Source organism: Archocentrus centrarchus, chromosome 18, assembly GCF_007364275.1.
Source record: "Archocentrus centrarchus isolate MPI-CPG fArcCen1 chromosome 18, fArcCen1, whole genome shotgun sequence".
Classification (NCBI taxonomy): Eukaryota; Metazoa; Chordata; class Actinopteri; order Cichliformes; family Cichlidae; genus Archocentrus; species Archocentrus centrarchus.
The window spans coordinates 2,566,143-2,588,984 of record NC_044363.1 but is presented as its reverse complement, the minus strand read 5'-3'; the positions used below and the strand labels follow the sequence as shown (position 1 = coordinate 2,588,984).

Below are 22,842 nucleotides of genomic sequence, written 5' to 3'. Positions count from 1 at the left end.
ACACATACCCAGAGAGGTACATAGCCCCCCACCCCCACCCAAAAAAAAGCCAGAAAAAAAGATTAAACTCCTCAGGGTGCGTGGTAAATATGTGGGATATTTTTGCACCCTATCACAGTTACCAGAACTATGAATTTCTGACTCCTCAAAAGGCCTTTTTTTTCTCAGTAGGCTTTTTGGCTTGTCACTGTGGGAAGTTCACAGGTGTTACTGTGAATGTCTCTGCCAAGAAAAAGGTGTACTGTGAACAGGCCACCTGATCAGACCAGTCGTTTTGACTTGCTGTAGCAGGAAAGGCAAATGAAAAAACTAAAGGAATTAACAATACCTCGTTATGGTAAATGAGCCTGTTTTATCTCAGAAGTCATGTGGCAATGTTGTGGTTATAGTGTAGGAAATGAATTAATATTCAGTGTTACATCATCCTGGTTAGGCAACACAGAACAACTTGCCTGTTTTTGGAAAATTTAATTGTTACTCTGGTTTTACTCCCTCATTCCACAGACAATATAAAAGTGAGCAGAAAAGTTATGTGTGTTATTATTTTGTTTAAATCACTTTTTTGCTTGGGATGTGAAACACAATGACTTTTGCCCTGTCTTCTGCCACATTTTTTTTCTAATTTGCTTCCAAGGTTCCAGACATTGTGCCAGATTTTATTTTAAGTGGTCTTGATCAGTAGTTCTCCAGGTTTTATTAAGATCTTTCAAAGTTTTTCTTTGGACATTGGCTGCTTTTTCATTCGTCCAGTCTGTGTACACGATTGTTTTCAGATGTTTGTTTTTTTTTGTTGTTGTTGTTTAAGCCACTTAACTTATGAATCATTCAAGCATAAAAATGGCACCTAACTCAAGAAACGATCCAGTGTTGTGTCTACACATATATTGTAACGGTTAGGTGGTTGGAACTTTCAAAATAAGAGAGTGGGGATTGTCCACTAGTAAATTGGTCATGGGTGACGTTCTATCTTACAGATACAAAAAAAAAAAAAAAAAGATAAAATAGAAAAAAAGCTAATATAGAGGTTGTCAGACATATTTGAGTGGGCTGCCCATCCAAGTAACGATTTTTTTTGTTTAAATGCTGTCTTGTTGATCTGGATGTCTACTGCTCTGGATGTTCCCTGTGTCCTGTGATCTTCCTTACTCTCTTTTTGTCATTTGATGTTTTTGCCTCCTCTGTTCTTTTTTGTCAGTGTTGACCCTGACATGATATTTATCACATCATTTGTATCTGACAGGAGTGAGGAAATCAAGACAAGACGACACAGATGATGGATTTCACCCATGTGGGAAGATGAACCCCAGACCAGTTCAATAAACCCTTTCTTTGTTTTTAATTTAATTACATTTTTCAGCTTTTTGCTATTTTTGAGACATAGGACCGTTTAATTTGCTCCAGGGGATACTGATGCCGTAACATAGGGGCCTTCCAGGGATCTCACTACTGATTGAGCAGCAGTGTCCATGCAGTTGGCTCTACTGAAAGTCCACCCCGCACTGATATAGGTCAACAACACTCTTGCAATTAGCTGTTGAAGTACCACCTTACCAAAACATTCCAGCACTATTTCTCCATGCATACCCACAACACCCTCCATTCTGATTTCTTCAGCCATACATAACCTTCTAAAGGTTGCAAACACCATGTCCCATCCCCTGGATAACACCCATGCCTCTGGGAACCAATCAAGTGTACAAACAAGGAGGGAACCTTACAGGCCATTTTCTTGCCTTGAGCCTGGGTCTAGCTTCAGCTCTTCTGGTGTTTCTTCTATGACTCTGGCTGATGCTCCGGATAGTCACTTTACCAGCACTCCTAGAGAGGAGTTTCATTCCTCAAGCACTGCAGCAAGCAATCCGATGTCCTCACCCTCTCAAAGACTCTCTGATGTTCAAAGTGTCCCTAGCTCAGTGGACTGGTTGCCAAGCTACAAAAGTGAAATGGAGAATGATTTTTCTAAATTGTGTTCATCATCTGCTTCTACCAGAAATGAAAGTAGCAGTGACTGTATGTTTGTTGCTCCAAGTGAAGGCGAATGTGATACCCAGTCCATTCCAGGTTTAGGCGGTTATGACTGTCAAGTGCTTGACAATTCTGTGGCCCATGGAGAGTACAGGTACCCTGAGTACACTTCAGAAGAAGCTGCTAACATCCTTTTACGTTTTGGACTTGAAAAAGAGGACTTGGAATATCTGATTTCTTACCCTGAAGACCAGATAACCCCTGGCAACCTGCCTTTTATCCTGCAACAAATCCGCAATCAAAAGGCAACGAAAGTTATAAATGCAGCTCAATCAAAACAAAACCCTGACCCTCAACCCACCACCAGTATGAGTGGAAGGGACAGGTTGAGTACTTTGAGAGGGGAAGGGATGCTCCAGGATGAAATGTCACCTTTTGTCCAACCAAGTAAAGTGATAGACTATGGACATACTGGCAAATATACTGGAGGCTTTGGACATGAGATTGGAAGTAGCAGCAGCAGTAGAGCTTGTGGTGGTGGGAGTAAAAGTATGTCGCTGATGGACTCTTATGATGGTAGCACCCACAATAGAGAACTACTGCAAAAAAGTACAACAGATTTGAAAAGCAGTGCCTTGGGTTCTTCATGTGACCAGTGGGGTACCAATTCCAGTCCGAGCTCAATCCAAATATGTGTGTCTTCTCCAAGCAGTGATCCATGTCAACGATCACGGATCCAACTAAACCAGACTTCTCAAAAAGTCAACAGCTCTTTTTCACTGCCAAAGGACGACACAGACACAAGATTTTCTAAGAAGCCTGAGGTCTCCAGGCTGGTTCTCTTTAAAGAGCCACAGCCAGATGGGCAGTCAGCATTAAAATCTCAACCATCTCTCAGCGTGGTCTGTGTTGTGCATCCTGATAATGATGACATTTGCACTAATGAACAGGGCACAACTCAAGAAAAATACTCTAAGCTTGCTGAAGAGATGACCAAGCAGCAGATGCGACGACTAAGAAGACGCTCTAAACGGAAACGGGCCAGGAAGGCTGCTGCAAAACCAATTTCTCCACTTTCTTCCCAGCGCAGTATCATCACTGTTCCTCCCATTCTACCTCAGCCAATCCCAAGCTCAGTAAACATCATCCACATGCCGGTTCCACCTTCCAACAACCAGTGCTCAGCAAATGGGGAACTTTCAAAGGGTCTCCCAACAATGGCCATGAAGCAAGACTATGCTGCAGCCACACCGAAAGTCTTTCCACATACCTGTGCTCTGTGTTTGCAAGCATGTGCTAATATGAAGGTGAGTGGAAGACTGTACTCCATTCTCCCTTCATTTAAGAAAAGAAGTTTTGAGTTTTTGTTTTTTTTTTTATTTAGATTTTAAATTTTGATAGAAAATCTGTACAGATGATATTTTCAGTCTGAGTTGATTTAAATATACTTTTAATAGATCAGTAATATTGACAGCATATAAGCTGTGTACCAGTTTGCAAATCTAATTCTTCATTGTCATCTGTAATTCAAGGTTGTACATTCTGACTCAGTAAGGACATTATTGTGTTATGTCACTAATGTAATTATATGTCATTGAAATGCCAAGGTTCACACCAAGCTGAAACAACATCGAAGTGTTGCACCAGCAATTGTCACATCACTTTTGGCACACACTGCAGTTTTCAGGGGTGACAATAGCCATTAATTATTTAATACATTGTTAGAGTAGGGTTAGAATTAGACTTATCACCAGTGATGACTTACACCTCAGAGGATTAAACAGTTGTCCAAAAAGGCAAATGTCAAATTTGCTGTCTGTCACTGTTGGAGGTACAATATCCAATAGCTGCATCACTATTTTTTGTTGGAACAAGTCATTTCATCTAGCAAAACTTTCACATTATTTTATTCCAGTGTTCGTTTGTTTTTTGTTCCAGAAAGCATTTGGACAATGACACAATTGTTTCCATACAAACCTTGGTATAAGTACAAGTCAAAGTATTGTACAAGTGCTGGTCATAAAATTAGAATATCATGAAAAGGTTGATTTATTTCAGTAATTCCATTCAAAAACTGAAACTTGTATATTAAATTCATTCATTTTCTTTCTTTTAATTTTGATGATTATAACTGACAACTAATGAAAACCCAGGGCAAAGTTTAGTTGTGTTTTCAGATGGTAACAGACGCAGCTGGGCCATTAATGCTGATGTCACTAAATGTTTGCTTGTTGTTCTGACTCTTAGGATTGGATCTCACACCAGCATACCAGCGTTCACATCGACAACTGCAAACTCCTTCGGAAACGGTAGATCTTTCCTTCTTTTAACTTAATATTTTAACTTAATATTTTATTTGATTGATTAGTGAAACATCGTCAAAGTTTTGTCCAGATCTTGTGTGTGTGTGTGTGTGTGTGTGTGTGTGTGTGGGTGTGTGTGGTGGTGGTGGTGGTTCTATAAACTCTATCAGCATTGTTTGCTCCTGATCTAATTTTACTTTGTTATGTCTTCAAGCATGTGTTGCATGTTTGATACCTTATTGCTAAGGTCCTCTAAAGCAGTTTATTTGAAGGAAGATGAGCTGCCCTTAAACTGTGGATAGACTTCTTCTTCTGGCTGGTCCCAATGAGATCATCTTCCTCCGTATCACCCTATCCTAGTATCCTCCTCTGGCTCTCCGTCCTCCTTCAATCTTGTCTGTTGTCTTTCTGTTTAACTCCTGCCTGACTGCTCGATCTTCAGCATCCTTTGTCCACTATATCCGCTATCCCTCCTCTGCACATGTCCGAACCCTCTCAGCCTTGCTTCTCTGACTTTGTCTTCAAACTGCTGGATCTGAGCTGTCCCTATGATGTACTCATTTCTAATCCTGCTCATTCTGGTCAACCTATGAAAATCTGAACATCTTCAGCTTTACCACTTCCCATTCAGGCTCCTGTCTTTTCATCGATATCACCATCTTCAAGCCGTACATCATAGCAGGTCCCACTACCATCTTGTAAACCTTCCCTTTCACTCTTGCTGCTATCCTTCTGTCACAAGTCACCCCCTAACACTCGTCTCCATCCACTTCACCCTGCCTGCACCCTCTTTCCTACCTTTCTTGCGCACTTTTCTTTGCTGTGGATGGTTGACCCCAGGTATTTAAACTCATCTACCTTTAGTATTCTATTCCTTGTATGTCGAAGCTGCATAAGGTCAACACTGCTGATAGACTGTTAGGATTAATCAGTTCTTTCAGAAAGCATTCTTTAGGATATCTTCTGTGTTGTATCTGTAGCTGCAGAAGCCTTTTGTTTTTTAATATGTGCTGTTTTTAATAGCTTTTTAAATGTTATTTTCATCCCACAGATACCCAGAGTGGGTATCATTGCCAAGGTAACAATCTTTGCTATCAGGCAAATGACAGTCACAGCAGCTTTGCAGCTTTTCCGTTTTTTTTGTTTACCTGTACCTTTTCACTGCACCTTTTAGTACTATAGGTACAGAAAACAAGTCTTCACCCTCCACTTCCGCTGCTCAAACCTCCCGGCATCGTCATCAGAATGAGAGTCGTTCCCATTCTCGGTCACAGAGCCCACAGCGACACCTTGGCCCAGATGGAAGAAGGGTTAAATGTAGTAGCTATTCTCCTCCTCATTCACACAGCCCTTATCGACAAATCTTTGAGGGTAGAAGCGAGAAACTCAGGAGTGGATCACAATCGCCACACAGCTCCAGACGTACTTGCAGGTATGTGGCATGGCAGATTGTGTTCCTGCTGAACATTTGCATTAAAATCAGCATTTTATCATCTCTGTATTTTTATCAGAAATATTGCTGTGACTACCATTTTACTACCATCTTTAAATATTCTTATTTATATTTGAAGAATATTTGAATATTCTTGAATTTATTTTATCCATATTTCTGTTAGGTCCCAGTCTTGTTCTAGCTCACCACAGTATAAAGGCCTCACCCCCCACTGTCATCAGTCACGGTTGGGGACCCATGTGCAACGATCCGACACAAAGGGAAGAAATGAAAATGTGTTATCACTAAAGAGATCCTCACCAAGAAGACACGAGACACAGATGTTACCTAGTGGAGACCTTAAAAGACCTCCATCGGTGGAGAGATCATCCCCTCAGCAAAAGAAATTGAAAAGTACAGTGAAACTGCATTCTGACAAAGTGCAAACATTTTACATCTTATAAGTTTTGAAATGTCAACGTTCTGTGATCAATTTTCACCAGTCAAAGGTTTGGACACACTTCTGTGTGTCCAAACTTTTAAACTTGTAAATTAAATTGGATACTGTATATCCAAATGAATACTATAGAAAATAAAGGAAGCCAGCCTCAACCAGAGATTGTTTTAAATTTTTTCTAAAATTGACTTAAAGGAATTTAATTATTTTTTATTGTTTTCAATAAATTGCTCTCCATAATTTCATATTTGATCAATTGGACACCTCCAGGGTAGTACACAGAAGACTTTTTTTTTTTTTTAACCAAAATGTGCATGTGTGTGTGTTTTGCCATCTTTGTCCTTGTAGATGTTGAGTCTTTGCCCGACCAGCCTAAATCGGAGAGCATGGTGAAAACTTTGGCCCCTGTCTTACATCCTGAGCTAGCCAAGATGAAGTCACCTTTATCATCATCATCTGCCACCCCTTCCTTTTCATCCTCCAGTGCAGCAAAGAAGGAAATGACTACTAAGTTGCTTAAAGCTATACCTAGCCTTCAGAAGGGTGTGGCAATTTTCTCTGCAAAGTCTAAGGTTGGTGTGTTTGTTTGGTAACAAACAGTTAATTTCTGGTAGTTTTGTTTATCTGACTTACTGCCAAGTGCTACAACTATTCATCTACAACTATTTAATTTAATTTAATTTCTTAAAAATCAACCTGTCACAATCACATCTACATTTGGTGTAAGTTTGTTTTTTTGTTTTATTTTTGTTTCGTACTGTATAGTGTGGTAAATCTTGTCCTCCAACCATGGTGAAGCTAAATGGGATTTGTGATACCATTTCATACAACGATGTGGTTGATGCTGTGGAACTCTTTGGAAAAACCAAGTCAGTTGTATTGTTCAGGTCCAAACTACAGGTATGTATAGTGCAAGTAAGAGGGCTGAGTGTGAGTGTATTTTTGCTGTAAAAATGTACTGTTTTATCTCAGCCCATGAACTGTAATAAAATATGTGACGGGTGTCAAGTTGACAGGTGGTGGAGTGAGGAAAAATGTAACTCGTGATTGCCACTGATTGTTTTTATAGATCAGAATCACTTTAGTTAAAATGGCAAATTTTTTGGTGATTTTCTTTGGACGAGGGTGGCTGCTAGTTTGCTTTTGTTTTGCTCTGAAATCATTACCAAGGGAATCGATGACAGGAAATATAAGTTTATACCATCGGAAAGTCTGTTTTTCCCCTTAAATGGTGCCGCATTTGTAAGGAAAATGCATTTGTGGGTTGTGCCCTTGAAAAACTTTCCAAATCTTTTTGGCCAGTCCCAAACCGCTTTTTTTTTTTTTGCTATTGACACTTACATAAATGATGATCGAAGGCTGAAGAAACAAGACATATTGTCAATTTAACAAGCAGGGGCCTCAGTAGCATGTAGAAGAACCATACACAGCTACAACAACCGGTACTTCCTCCTCATGCTTGTGGGGGAGCGTCGTCATCTTAGAGGACAGAGTTCGGTCCCAGACTGTAGAGATATGGAATTGCAGAATCAGGTTGCAGAATCTCATCTTGAGATCTCTCTGCATTGAGATTGCCTCTAATGAGGACAAGCTTGACTGTCAGCACCTGGAGTACCAGAAGCTCAAAACAAGAGTCAATAGTAGAATAAGCTGTTATGAGTGCAACCCACAAACTCAACTTTGATGCTCAACACAAAAAATCCATTTTCCTTACAAATGTGGCACCATTTAAGGGGAAATAAACTGGTTTTCAATGGTGTAAGATTTGTTGCCAAGAAACATTATTACAACTAAAAAATTATAATCCAAGCACAAATTTCCTTACTTTTTGTGCTTAGTTTAGATAAACTGTTTCTGGTTAAATTACTGTTGTCCTGCTCTGGGTTGATGTGATGTGCAAGTTACTTGATGTTGTGCGAAAAAGGCAGTTCAGTAAAATGAACTCATGAACTGATGAAAGAAGACAGTAACTCATCAGGTGTGGCTTTCAAAGGCTTGAGACATTTTGAAAAATGTGCATAAATACAAAAATGCCCAATTCAAAAGAAAGAAAACAGGCTTGGAAAGACCTTTAAGATTTGGTTGCTTTTTGTTTTTTATTCATTTCTCTAGTGAATATATAGTGATATTTTTAATGTTTTAAGCTTAATTTGTAGGCTTTGAGGTTTAAAATTAATCATCTTGGATGTTTATGTGCACATATAGGCAGTTGCCTGTTTTGAGAAAGAGGAAGATGCTGAGAAACTGAGAAAAATAAAGAAACTCAGCGTAAAAGGAGTGGAAGTCAGTGTTTTGAAAGTAAAGGTATTTAACCTTTTTCTGTCTTTCTGTATGGAGAGGATACAGTCAGCGATTGGATTAATCCAGAATAAATCTTTCTTTCCAGGATGCTGTTTCTAGGAATCCTCTTATGACTTATTCAACAGAGCAAAAGAAGCTTCCTCAGCAGTAAGATATGCTTCACATATACTATACAGTCAGAGGTTTACCTTGTTGTTATAAATGTTCATTTACTGCATGTGCATTTTGTGTACTTTGTAGTGAAGATTTGTGTGTTTGCTTTTCATATAATGTTCTGAATTTGCTTTAGTTGCTGTGTTCACTCTTAGGGATTTACATCATGACAATCAATATGGACTCCAAAAATACTTCAAGTTTGTTCTAACGACAGTGACATTTTTTGTAGTTCCAACCAAATAATCAATATTATAAACTTACACCACAGTTTTTCCATAAACTCTACACTTATAACATGATGCCATCAAAAATCATTCTGATCCAGTTATGAGTATTTACACTTGTGCAGCTGTGATTTCAACATGACCCTTGCGCTGAGGGCAAACATCAATTTCTTTTTCAAGTTGACCCAACTTTTGTGTGGATGATAAGAGATGATAAATTCATTCCCCAGGGTGACCTTAGCATCCTGTGTCATTTAGCAAAAATAACCTGAACTCTCGTGCTGGTGCTGAGCACATGTGTTTTTTGGCCACACCAAAGCAATCTTCCTTCACCATTAACTCTACCCATCAGAAACACCAAAATTAAATTTAGGCTTTTAGTGTTGTTTTAACTCAGTAGTGAAGTAGAGATGGAGCGTGCTTTGCAGAGGCGATTGTGGGCAGACTGGGTCTTCCACTGAATAATCTAATGATAGCAGGAGTGCTGAAAGCATCTAGGAACACCCAAAAAGGGCACATTGATGTTGTTCATCATTTTCATGTGCTGATTCTCAGAACTTTTTGATCACACTTTCAATGCACAAACAATGAAATAAAGCCTTTCACACCGTGAACATATCAAAACATTCAAAACTTTACCTTTATTTCTCTATTTTTCTTTTACTTTATTCCATTTACATGCTTTCTTCACAGGCAATATGCCCAGTCCGGTATCACCATGCCTCAAACTGGTGAATCCACTTCCATCGGAAAGGTTAACTCTCTGCTTGAAAGACCCTTACCTTCTAGAACCAAGCAAAGTACAGCAGGAAACCTTGTCACTCAAACAGAAGGCCTGGTTTTCAAAACTAAAAGTGTCCTCACACAGCAGATGGTCAAAACTGTAAAACAGAGCAACATACCTGCAAAAGGAGGAGTGGCATTGGTTGAAACAAAAGAAGACGCTTCAAAATTTGTTGGATCCAAAAGTTCCGAAATGTTGCCTGTTGACTTCGAAGAAGATCAATTCAATAATTGTGACACCAATGCTCATGAATCTGTGGTTGCACCTTTTGAGTCAGCCCAAGTTGATCCATCTTCAAAAGTGAATGTTGCTGAACCAGTTAAAGCCACAGAAACTGTCATTCAGCTAAAAGGGTTGGCTCCTGAAGGAGAAACCTCAACTACACAGGTCCAAGAATGTACAAAGGTGTCTGACGACAAACACGTTTTTCAAACAAGTTTAATACCTTCTGAAATGACACAGCAAGAAGATTTTGCTAAAGCTAATGTTAAGGCAAAATATGCTGAAGCATTGGAGCCTGGGAACACAAGGAGTTCTACTGTTACCTCCCTGACTGTTGGGGAGAAGTTGGACAAGCACCTGTATACGAAGTTCACTTCATGTTGTTTGAGTGTGAAGAAAGCCCTATCACCAAGTGTAAGTTACAATTACATAAACCAAAGAATTTCATTAATATAATAAGACTTTTAAAAACGTTTTTAGTCACATCTCATTCTCAGATGACACTGAAAGGAAATATCCTTAATTGTGTTGAATGTAGTAATAAATAGATTACTGACAGGTTTTTAAAGGCCTTAAAAGTTATAAAAAGTAACGTTTTCTTATTTTTCCTTCTGTTACTGGCAGCAGTTCCAAGTTACATATTTACAGTAGTCAGGTGGTCTTTTTGTGTGGAGTTTACATGTTCTCCCCATGTCTTTGTGGGTTTTCTTCAGGTACCCCGGTTTCCTCCCACAGTCCAAAGACATGCAGTTACTGGGGTTAGGTTAATTGGTGATTCTAAATTTCCAATAAGTGTGAATGGTTGCCTGTATCTCTGTGTTAGTCGTTTGACAGACTGGCAACCTGTACAGGGTGTACCCTGCCTCTCGCCCTATTACAGCTGGGATAGGATTTATTCACACATCCAAAAAGGCAGACAAGTTAATGTCACATGGTCAGCCGTCACATGACTTTTAAACCTCAAACTAAAGCGTCAGGATGTTAAAGAAGATGGAGAGAGATTTCCAGCAAAAGTTGCCCTTTTATTAACAATTAAATGGTTGTTGTGGGCTGCAATCACGGCAAAAAAATAAACAACAAAATAGGACTCAGCTCTCACTCTTGCTCTCCCTCACGTGCGCGCGCGCGCACACACACACACACACACACAAGATCTGGACAAAACTTTGACGATGTTTCACTAATCAATCAAATAAAATATTAAGTTAAAATATGAAGTTAAAAGAAGGAAAGATTCCTTCCTTGACCTTTGAGACACTATTATATCATTGCAGATGGGTTTATAGCACTGGTCACTGCTCTCCTGAAACCTAATATCATCTCCAGCCTGTATTCATTTTTGCAAATGCATTCCCCTCATTACATACTCTATAGAGTATTTATTGTAAAAAAAAAATTAATCACATCTTTAATTGAACTCAAAAATTTTATACTGAAAAGGGATAAGCAAAAAATACTAGACAGGACACGACGTTAAAAAAAAAATGTAAAGTTTTTCTATGTTGCAGTAATGATTTGTGACACTGAAACAGACTTATATTTAATTTACCATTATCTATATGTTAATAGATCAGTTTAATATAAAGTTCTGAACTCACCCAAATCACTTTGTTTGCTTGTTTGTTTTCAGTTTAAGAATAAAGTGTTGTTAGTCACCTACTTACCAAAATATCACGATGGCTGCTACACTGAGGAGGATTTTGCTAATCTACTCATCCCATTCGGGTTTCAATATATGGATGAGAACATCTACATTAGTCCTAAGATGTGCATGGTAAGTACCAGGATTATTAATCCTGTGCATATGCAAAAGCAAGTTTTCACAGGACTCTATGCAGTCCTTTGAAAAGTAAGTACACCCTATGATTTTGCAGCAATAGTTTGAAGTAATTGTTTTCTGTATGACTTTATTAGTCACTCACATTGTTGGGGAGGAGTTTTTGGCAACTTTTCTTTGCAACATTGCTCAAACTCAGAAATTTGGGCATTCTCTATTTTTCATGACCAGCTCTCTTAAGATCCCCCTGCAGCATTTCAAACGGATTGAGGTCTGGAGTGTGACTGCGCCACAGCCATTCTTTTGGAAATTTGCTGCTGTGTTTGGGGTCATTGTCTTGTTGCATCACCCATTTTAGGCTAATTTTTTGCTGTAAGACAGATGGCCTCGCATTTGACTCTAGAATACTTTGGTATACAGAGGAGTTCATGAGACTGTAAAACAAATCCAAATCATCACCCCTCCACCACTGTGCTGGTATGAGGTGCTTGTGCTGATATGCAGTAAACATGTCTAAACGTCATTGTTCCAGATGTTTTGTGGTTTGTTCAGATGCTTGAACTCTGAATCTCTATAAACCTTTGCTTTATAAAGGTGATCATACTTGCCGATGATCAGTTAATCAAGTGCCTTTGTTTTGCAGTAGCTGCCTGCTACTTAGCCTCCTAATTCCTATGGAAGCAGTACGGATGTACTTAGTACTGGGAAAACTTGATTGTATGCCTTTCAGTTCCCTTACCTTAATATCAGCCGATTAGAATATTAATAAATGTGTGTTTCTTTTTTGTTTGTTTTTTTTTTCTTCCCCCTTTTCAGGCCTTTGTCCTCATGCCGAATGTGCAGGGCCTGCAGAACCTCATCAGGGCAACAAAGAGGAACAGCATTGTTCTCAATCAGTCTACACTTCGTTTGAAGCCCATGAACTATGCCCTTCCAATGAATCCCGTAAGCACAAATGCCAAATGCTGCATGTTATTATTGTGACATTAAAAATGTTAAAAACAGAGGGTTTATTTAAAGTGTCCCATATTTCCATGTTTTTTATTTAAAGGAAGCAAATGCAAATAATTATGTTCTTTCCAAAGCTTTGAGCTGAATCAGATTTTATCAGTAAATGTGTGCATAGAACTAGGTCAGTGGTGTGAACCTTTCTATCTGTGGGTTCATGTAGTACCATAAAACTTGGGTGGTCGAACAATGATTGCTCAACTTTAAATAAAGAAAACAAGGGTTGTGGGGTTTACTCCACAACCCTTAAATTATTTTTAAAATCAGATATTGTTTACTTTGGACTCTGATTGTAATATATTAATATCAGTAATTTCATTATTTCAATGGGGAAAAAAATACATTTGAAGTGGTATTTTATTAGTTGGACATGGTGACCTTAATACTGCCTCTTTTTTTTTTTTTTTTTTTCTTTCAGATTGGATTTTATAAATCTATAATGAAAAAGTTGTCGTATGTAAGTAATACGGTATTTGTAATTTAGTCTCTTCTTTAAAAGCTAAATTAAATTAACATTAGTCCCGATGGTTTCTAATATGGTATCACATTAAAAATATAAAATCATCACCAAAGGTTTTTGTGGTGGCAGAAACTTTGTGCTTCATACAATTTAGAAAATTTTTTACATAAAATGTAAAAACTTACTGTTTGCATTTGATTTATTTGCCATTAAAAGTCTTTAAAACTCTCACGAAATTTTTGATTGTTGTTCCTCTTCACTATATCATAGAAAGATGTAAAACGAATCCAAATTTGTGCCAAACCATTTTTCTATGACTGTATATATTTATTATGAAATCAAATTGGAAACCATCACCCTAAAAGAGAGAATGTTGTACAGATTTGTGTGTCTGGTTTTTTTGAATGCAGGACATGACTGATGATGGATCAGCGACAATCTACATCAAGAACATCTCACCAAGCGAGGCCATAGATCTCAGAGAAGCTTTGAAAAAGATTGATTCTTTGAAAAACTACCTGCCTCTTCTCAACAAGGTATAAAAAACCCGCCACAAACCTAGAAGTACATTTTTAAGTTAATTAACGAAAACCTTTCTTTTCATTTTGTCTTTAATATTTTTGTGTGTGATTCAGGTGTTTGTGGAATTTAACTCTATTTATGATGCGGATCGACTCGGAGTTTGGTACAGCCTCCTGAAACGGGGCTTTTGCCACACAGTGTACAGGCTGAAAATACCACGACTTGAATGTACATCACAACGTAAGTCTTTTATAACAATAAGAAAATTATGAGTAAGATACATTTTGAAAAAGTTGTAGTAGCAAATTCAGGTTAATTTATATTTTAACCCACCAATATTTTTTAACACACACACACGTAGTGTTTTATTATTGCCTTCAAGCACTTAAAAAAATTTTTATATATATATATATATATATATATATATACACATACATACAGACCTGCCAGAGCCACTGAAAAGAATAGTCCTCTCTGGCAAACATGACAATGAGTGCATTGAGGCGTGGATGTGTTCATGGGGGATTTAACAGAAGTTACACCCACGTAACTTCTGTTGTCTTTGCTCCACAAGCATTCTGGGAAAAGAAACTGTTTGATTGGCAGCAAAAAGAAACTGAAGACCATAAAATAATGGTAATAATGTCAAGATAACCATTAGCTTCATTATGAGAACTAAAAAAGCAGCTACTTTGCAAGAGTGTTTTGCCATTCTTTACTTTCAAGTTTAAAGCAAGCCCTTTTTTTTGCTTGTGCAGCACCAAGACTGGCAGCGAAAGCTTTGCCGGGCAGCAAGGATATTGCTGACGGGGTAACTGTCCCAACAACAAATTGTGGTGTTCCACGGGGCAGCACCTCACCATTTTGGGTCACAATGACAACTTATCCCTTTGTGTTTCCTACTGTGTCTCCTTGGTTCATCATTCCAGGTGAGAAAAAGGGTTGAAAAACTGAAATGAGTTTCTAAATATAAAATGTGAGTGTCTGTGACCAATTGACCATGTACATTTTTCATTCCAAGCTTATTTGACTGTCAATGGACTGAATGACATTAAGGTAAGCATGTCCTTTTTTGTTGTCAGGTTTCATTTGTTTTAATTTTATTTTGTTTGTTTCTTTTACATGTGCATCTTCTTATCATGTGTCACATTTTTTTAGCAAATGTTTGAATAGATTAACATAACTTGAATGAGGCCTCACCCAACTTTTTCAGTTGCCTGAAGCAGCCATTTCATTGACATCTGTGTGAAAGATTTGGGTTGAATTTTCCTAAAAAATGTAAAGTGTGTGTCACGCACTACTCTTTTCTGCTCCCAGCTTCAACAGTGATTATTTCAAAGTAACAGTAGCTTAGTGATGGAGTCCACTAATCACTAACCAAAAAAAAAAAAAAAAAAAAAGATTGGCTCCTAGCTTAACAGATTCCATAAACATCACTCCATAAGGACATCATCGCAAAAACTTGTAGAGTTAGCCAAGTACCCGTTAGATTGGGTATCAAGTAGGTTAAATGACATTAGCCAGAAGAAAATGGACTATTTTAATGAAGCCTGACTGAGGCCTTGGTCACGCAGGCCTAGAGACCAGTAGGCAACCCTTGAAAAAATGTGTATTCCGTGACTTGTTGGCAGTGTTAATTTCATTGACAAAATATTTACGTCATAGTTTTTTCGAGACGATAACTAAATAAAAACTACCTAAAAGAATAAAAACGATGACGAAATTGACACTTTCATCAGTGAATGAAAACGAGATGAAAATGCTTGGCGGGGACGACATCCAATCAGAACTTATTTAATTTTGTGAAAGGCAGGGACAAGTTAGGGAAACATCCAGTCAGAACTGATTTAATTTTGTGACAGGGCGGGACAATTTAGGAAAACATCCAATCAAACGCACAGTTGCACAAATTTTCTCTAAACCCGGGAAGACCAAACTAGCCTGTGATTTTTCTTTACTTCTGATAGAACTAAGTTATATAAACAATGTCAGCAGGGAGAAAGAGGAGAGCCGATGTATGGACACATTTGTCCTTTGACGTTGTGACAAACAAAATGATGTGTAAACCATGTGGGGCGACTATCTCGGGTAAAAACACGACAAATCTTAAACAACATCTGCAAACCAGTCACCCAGATCTCCATGCAAAGGTAAGCAGTTTAATGTCAAGCAGGGTAAAGTGTTTTTCCCAGTTTAGCGTTTGTGTTTAGACAAAATCTCCACACCGCGGTGGATTAGCCTTTCCTAATCTTAGTCCTGAACACTGCCCTGTACCTTTCAGAGCGTGTCCTGCTGTAAAACGCTCGTATTATCTCAGTAAGGTGGTGTTAATGATCAGGTGTGTGGGAAGCAGGTGAAACGCTCATGTTAATATGTTTAATTTTGTGTAAGTGTGTATAATGACTAATTCAAGGGAACTGGAAAAAAAAGCATTTATATTTTGCACCCTTTATATTTTAGGCGACTAATTCGACTGTAGATTTAGTCGACTATATTCTTATGATAATTCATCGACTAAAACTAGACTAAAACTAAACCTATTCAGATGACTAAAACTAAATTACATTTTCATCAAAAGACTGTGACTAAAACTAAATCAAAATTTGCCGTCAAAATTAACACTGCTTGTTGGTGAATAGTTGCGAGAGGTTGCTGGCAGTTGCTTTCACTATATCTTGGAGAGTAAAAGGTGAGTGTTAGCAGCCAATTGAGTCTTCCACGGAAATTACTAATGACCACAAGAGATCTGCCAGCAACCAAAGCAATAATGAGATTTTTGATGCAGCACTCTTTACGACCAAATTCACCCATTCACTACTCGTTTGGGAAATGCACTGTTTTCTGTAGCAACCAAAGGCTGCCAGGGGTTGACTCGGGTCTAAATAGGAATTTGGCTATCAAGTGAAAACTTGAGCTGTTCTTCTAGCTCATGTTTAATAAACGCACTGCAAATTACTCTCTTGAGTGGTTATTAGTTAAAATTCATCTAAACTTGCAGGGCGGATGTGGTGACCATCTCCAGATTTGTGCAGAGTAGCTAAGTTACAGATTTTCTAAAATCCCTAGCAAAATCATATTTGAGTGTGCAAACATGAGCTGTGTGCAACTGCAACAAGTCCACCAAAGGAAGTACAATCTCAAGGTGTTTCAGTTTTTTGTTCTTATCTCTCAAAGAAACCTTTGACTTTGAACCTTGTGTCTTGTAGAAAGCCCAGTCTCAAGGTGCCGTGTTTTCCACAATCATGTTGACTGGTTTGCCAGAAGAAAACTACAAGCACGAGGACGTCACCAGACTGGTGTGGCGTTATTTCCTTGGGACTATACTATTCTACAATGTGATAGTTTTATCGCTGCAGAGGAGGGTAAGCAGTAGATGCTGCAGACTGACTCAAACAGACATTGCATATTTGTAGAACATTGTCCTAATCTTTAATGTTTTCTACTTGCGTTACCTTCAGGCCTTTGTGTTTTTCAATGACTGGAATACATGCTGTGAGTTTGCCAGAGATCACATCAAAAATCCAATTTCTGTTGGAGGCCGGGTGCTCGACATCCATTTTGTGTTACAGGACATGCAACCTGGAACCAGTCAGGTATGGAAACTGGGGAAAACATTAAAAAGCTCACTCAGGATTATAAGTCTGTAAGAATATTTCTTCCTTGAGCCAGAAACTATTCTGGTTTTCTATCTTGAAGACAGAAACGTCTGTAAGGAGTGAGCAGCACAGCACCATTTCGCAGAGAAGTCTTTTCCCAAGCAAACACACATTTGTTTGCAATTGGTCATACTGAAATGATACTTTATCACAACATCAACAGTGTAATCCCAACATACACATTCAAACAACACGTATTTGTGATTTATTATTTAATTTATTTAATATGACATTTAAGATATACAGCGGAGTCCAAAAGATGACAAGAGAGAGAAAATGAGATTCCTACCTGATGATAAGGAAACACCAATGATAAACGCAGTGGCTGGTGTTTTTTGGCAGGGACTGAACTCTCAAAATAAAGCAAAGGGATTATCCACTAGAGATTGTTCCTCGTGTTATGCGGTATCATGGTTTGCACCTGTTTTGTTGCATCTGGGCCAGGGTAAATGGACTGGTACTTATATAGAGCTTTTCTAGTTAATTTGAGCCCTTGAAGTGCTTTCTTACAACAAGCCTCATTCACCCATTCACACACAGACATTTATAAAAGTGCTTTTTTTTCTATGCCTAAGCACATTTAGTGGCTTGAAGGGGCAATAATTTCCATCCATTTTCTTTTGCTTACCCAATTATGGGTTATGGGGGAGCTGGAGCCTATCCCAGCTCTCATTGGATGGTCTATCTGTATTTTACATAAATTAATTGCTGGGCTAATTTAGCCCTGATTCACTTCTCCTGACATACAAGGGAGATGCCTTTGCCGATCAAAGCTTGGTCAGTGCCCATGTTTGTCCCAGGTTATCTGATTTAAACCTTAGCATTCCTCATAATGAGACAGCAGAATGATTGTTTATTTACTTGAACTTGACTCTGTACAGAGGAGGTAGCAATAGTCAATAAATTGCTTTAATTTAGTGTTGAGCAAAAATATTATGTGTTTATTCTTCCACACTAGAAAGCACCCTGATCACAAGTTTGATTTCTAAATTTGCAAACATTAAATGCAGAAGAAATTTTCTTTAAAACATTATCAGTGACATCTTTTAATCTTTTCACAGGAGACCATGTACAGAACCATGATGAAATGGAGCAATGCTGTAAGTCTCTCATCACTTGTTTGAATCTATTGTCAAGTAAAGCAGCAATTTTTGTTTTTCCACATCCTTAACACTACCTCTTGGTTGCTTTTCAGCATGTTCCAGAGTCTGAGTCTCTGGAGGAGCGGCTGCTGTGTGTGGAGATGACTGAAATGGCGATGCCCCTCGTCACAATGATCATGGAAGTGGTGGCATCCATTGCTTCTTTCGTCAGATTCCTGCCACTTGCCAACAGGGTATAGCAGTACAAGCAGTGGCATTTATTTTACATTTTGGTGCAGAGAACAGCCAGTGGGGTGTCTGCAGGTTTGAAGTTTCATTTAAAAAAGGGCAAAACTTTTTTTGAAAGTCTTAAATTTAATTTTCAAAAACAGTAACATCAGTAAAGTGTCCTAGTCTGGTGAAAGCTGGGATGCTAAAATAATTCCTGCAAGGCGTGAAATGTGAATGACATCAAAATGAAGCACAAATGTGACTTTAAGCCTCATCATCTATATCTTTGAGTGGCAAAAGTATGTAAAGCTTATTTTAACTGTTAAACTTAATTTTAACTGTATTATTAAATTAAAGTCAATCAAAGCCTGATTTTTACAATATGTTTATTAATATACATCGTGGTTCAATCAGAGGCGTTTTAGAAAGAGCTGCTGACACTCAACAAGCTGAAAAAGGTTACAGAAACCTCTCTAAAGAGTTTGAACTCCACCAAACTACAGTCAGACTGTGCACAAATTAAGAAAATGATTGCTCTCTTCAATTGTAACCCACAGAGACTGCTCCAAAAGCGAGACCTGTAATTGAACAATTATCCATATCACAGACGCTGATAGTGCAGCGTAGAGCATGGTCTGACTTATTGAGGCCAATTTGAATACATCCGTCTTGGATAAATTTGTGCAAAGGGTTTTGTGGCACTGAACACCTCTGCAGCTGCACTTTCAGGAAATCGGGTGTTTTCTCTGCAAAAGAAATGCCAATAGTACTTCCTCCTCAGCATCATCATGTTGTGATGGCATGCACAAAATGATGGGGCGTTGACAGTTCTGATTTCACTGATGCAAGAAGAATAGAAAACATCTGGAGCAAAATCATTGTGCTGAGATTTTTTTTTTAATATATTTTAATTTTGAAATTTGCCTGCATAAGAAAAGGTGTGTGTCAGACTGCTATGACAAGTTGCATTAATTTTATCCTGGTTTTAATTTTCCTCCTTTGTTTATTACTACTTTTCTTTTTGTTTATTATGTTTCTGTTTCCACCGCAGATTTACATTGAGATGTCTGAATCCCGTGGTGTAACACAAGTGTTGGAGAGCATTCACTCAACAGACTACTCATCTGTGAATCAGATTTGGTATGTTTGTTCCTAAATTTTGGCAAGTTATAATTGCTTTGAAGAAGCCTATGAAATTGATTTTCCTCTTTGTCTTGTTTTTCCTTCCACACAGGAGTAAAGTTGGACGCATTGAATCGTGAGTATTTTATCTTCTAGCTATTATTTTTTTGTTTAGAGAGCCAGAACATCTCAGCAAAAGTAATAAATATTAATCAATGTAATGACTGCTCCATCTCAAAAGAGCAGGTCCATTTTAGCAGGGATTACAAGTCAGAGGTACTTGAGAATATGCAGCACAGAACTGATTAAGTGGAAAAAAGTATCAATCATCAATGAGTTGTTTAAGCCACTGAAGGTACAACATCTCTAGTTGGAGAACTAATTATCCTTGCTTTTTGTGTTTGGGCAAAAAAAATCTCATGAAAAAAAATCTCAGAAAAATCTAATAAGCTATTATTTTAGTGCAATTTTTATACAGCTGAAGCGTTAGATGATTCGTTTAATCAGTAATGGAAATAATGAATTGTAGTTCACTCATAACTGCATTATTAGCTCAGAAATACTAGCTAAGAATTTGGTTTTTCTTACTTCACTATTTCATGTGGTTTTCACCCATTCTCTGAGAACTACCATTTTTTTCTGGTTTTAATTTCAGGTTGAAGAGTCTCAAACAGTGTTTAGAGGACTTCAATGAAATCACAGTAAACCCTGAACGGGACACTCACTTTGACGATGTTCACCAGCTCAAAACAATTAATGGGTGCAGGACACCAAGCAAAAATACAGTTGGTGCTAACATTGTTAAAGCTTCTTAGTTTTTTTTTTTAATATAAGACATTAGGATATTGTAAATTGTTAAAGTGAAGCTGCATTTCAGCAGTGATTAATAAGCCAGTTGTTTTATCGTTTCAGTCATTGTTCTTCTCTTCTCATGGACAGGATGATTTTGTAAATGAAGTGCCTTCAGAGCAAGATGAGCAAAGTTTCAACTTGGAGGACTTTGTTATTATTGATGAAATTGGTGAAGACAAAGCAGACACAGATGTTGATCACAAGAGCTCATCTTCAGCTAAGAAGACCTCCAGAGAGAAGAGAGAATGGCAAAGCTCAGATGTGTCATTGTCATCAAAACGGGCCTTAACAAGTTCCTCGAAAGACTATAAGAGCTCAGCCTCTTCATTTTCCTCTTTATCTGAGCCCAATGAAGCCACTGTGAAAAGCACCAAGCATTCTAGGCTCAGCAAGACTGCAGTCACAAAGTCATCAGAGATGCAACCAGTTCCAGAGGGACAGGATTTAGAGTTGACAAGCCAAACTTGGATTTTGCAAACTGATTTTAAGGATGGCACACTTAAAGAGTTGAAGGAAACCAAAGGAAAAGATGGTGAAAAGGATGACACTGGCAGACATCAAGAGGAAGAGGAGGGGGATGATCGAGACAATTACCAAATCCTTGATTCTTTCAATGACCAAACTGATGAACAGATGGATGAAGACAGGAACAAAGATGGCAACACTGAAACAAAGTCAACTAGGCTTGTGCAGGGTCACAGATTGCATGAGGGAGACCAGGACTTGTACAGTAAAGCCTGCCCAGAGGAGTGCAATAAAATGGATGTTTCTCTCCAAATGCTAGAATATGTTACTGAAGACCAAGCAGCTATTGTTCACAGTCATCTGGTCAAAGATGAAGGTTCCACAGTAAAACAGCTGTCTGAGGATGATGTGATTCAAGATAATGAAAATTCTGATAATTCTGCAACTGATGAAATGTTGGATTCAAGTAAGACTCAAACTCCAAGGACCAGTGGAGATGGAAGCAGGAGTAAAGAAAAAGAAAACATGCTTTCAGAAGAACCTTTCAAACTCTCTGAAGATGCTGGTCGAATCTCAAATAAGGACCAACTTCTTAAAGACCAAGACAATAAATGCACTATAGCAGATGGCACTGAAAAAGAAGCCTTTGATATATTGGATTCAGTCAATGATCAGATTGAAGTAGAAGATGACATCCTGAAACTTCAAACTCCCAGTGACCAGATATCTAAAGCAGGCACAGAAGAAGAGGAAGACACATTCCAGGTAATCGATTCTGTGGAGGATGAGCCAATAAGCACAGAGAAAGAGTTGGAGGCTGACCAGAAGGAAAAAAGAACAAAAAAATATGATGCTAAAAGAGCTGATAGACCAACAAGTAGGAATCAGTCGAGAAACAGGACATCCCAAAGGGAAGAGAAAGGGAAATCATCCAAAAAACAGATTCAGACATTTGAGAGAATGGACAGCACCATCAGGATCAATGAGGCAACCGAGGAAATGGTCTATGAGATAGTAGATTCTCTTGAGGATGAATCAGTTCAAGATGCCTCTACCACAGAAAGGTCTGATAGAAGGTGGTCTGCTCGAGAAAAAAATGATAAAAAGGCATTAAGAAAACCTTTTAAAAAACCTGATGGAGAAGAAGATGCTAATTATGAGATTTTAGATTCTATTGAGGATGAGGTTGCCAGTGACCGAACAACCATCATGACAAGATCAACCAGAGGAAGAAGGGAAATGGCAACTAAAGAAGTAGGCTATAAAAAAGACAAGACACCAACGAGAAGTAGCGCTACACCTGCCAGAGATTCACAGGAACCAAACAAGGAGGAAGCTCCAAAGGCAGAAGACAAAAAACTTATAAAAGATGGCACACCAATAAAGAAGAGTTTCTTCATAAGAGACCTACGTAAGAAGGAAGATGCCTATGAAATATTAGATTTGGTGGAGGATGAGGCTGTTATGCCCACAGAAAAACCACTAAGGGGAACACTAAAAGAAATTAAAGAAGTTATAAAACAAACCACATTGAAGTATGATACATCTGATAAAGTAGCTGATGAAGAGGCCACTACATATCAGATTCTTGACTCTATTGAGGGTGAGATGGGTGATGATCAGCCTTCCAGAGGCCAGAGTGCAAAAGAGTCAACAGTTTCTAAAGATGGTGAGCAAAGCACTCTCGAGCCCCAGTCACTCTGCCAAGAGAACCAATCACCAGAGTCCTCAAACCCAGAGGTGACATTGAGCTTTAAATGCATGCAAGTTTTTTTTTTGTCCCCCATTTTTAGTGATAATTGAAACTTTAACAATTTTGCATG

The 22,842-nt window shown here is 38.3% G+C and overlaps 1 protein-coding gene across 4 annotated transcripts in view; it reads left to right on the top strand.

The window, feature by feature from the left end:
* The window catches only part of LOC115797263 (zinc finger protein 638-like), a 33,972-nt gene that overhangs the window by 4,602 nt on the left and 6,528 nt on the right, over window positions 1-22,842 (top strand). For 2 of the 4 annotated variants that reach the window (XM_030753786.1, XM_030753787.1), the window contains exons 3-27: window positions 1,241-3,272; window positions 4,213-4,274; window positions 5,320-5,346; window positions 5,443-5,700; window positions 5,885-6,114; window positions 6,506-6,729; window positions 6,923-7,057; window positions 8,363-8,461; window positions 8,544-8,605; window positions 9,532-10,258; window positions 11,475-11,618; window positions 12,438-12,566; window positions 13,048-13,086; window positions 13,500-13,625; window positions 13,725-13,851; window positions 14,370-14,540; window positions 14,633-14,667; window positions 16,818-16,973; window positions 17,070-17,204; window positions 18,329-18,367; window positions 18,463-18,603; window positions 19,632-19,720; window positions 19,815-19,838; window positions 20,358-20,487; window positions 20,642-22,759. In XM_030753786.1, coding sequence (XP_030609646.1) covers window positions 1,647-3,272; window positions 4,213-4,274; window positions 5,320-5,346; window positions 5,443-5,700; window positions 5,885-6,114; window positions 6,506-6,729; window positions 6,923-7,057; window positions 8,363-8,461; window positions 8,544-8,605; window positions 9,532-10,258; window positions 11,475-11,618; window positions 12,438-12,566; window positions 13,048-13,086; window positions 13,500-13,625; window positions 13,725-13,851; window positions 14,370-14,540; window positions 14,633-14,667; window positions 16,818-16,973; window positions 17,070-17,204; window positions 18,329-18,367; window positions 18,463-18,603; window positions 19,632-19,720; window positions 19,815-19,838; window positions 20,358-20,487; window positions 20,642-22,759 — 7,053 coding nt within the window. In that variant the 5' untranslated portion in view covers window positions 1,241-1,646. The remainder of the gene's footprint in view (window positions 1-1,240; window positions 3,273-4,212; window positions 4,275-5,319; window positions 5,347-5,442; window positions 5,701-5,884; window positions 6,115-6,505; window positions 6,730-6,922; window positions 7,058-8,362; window positions 8,462-8,543; window positions 8,606-9,531; window positions 10,259-11,474; window positions 11,619-12,437; window positions 12,567-13,047; window positions 13,087-13,499; window positions 13,626-13,724; window positions 13,852-14,369; window positions 14,541-14,632; window positions 14,668-16,817; window positions 16,974-17,069; window positions 17,205-18,328; window positions 18,368-18,462; window positions 18,604-19,631; window positions 19,721-19,814; window positions 19,839-20,357; window positions 20,488-20,641; window positions 22,760-22,842) is intronic. The other 2 variants (XM_030753788.1, XM_030753789.1) reach the window with 2 other exon arrangements.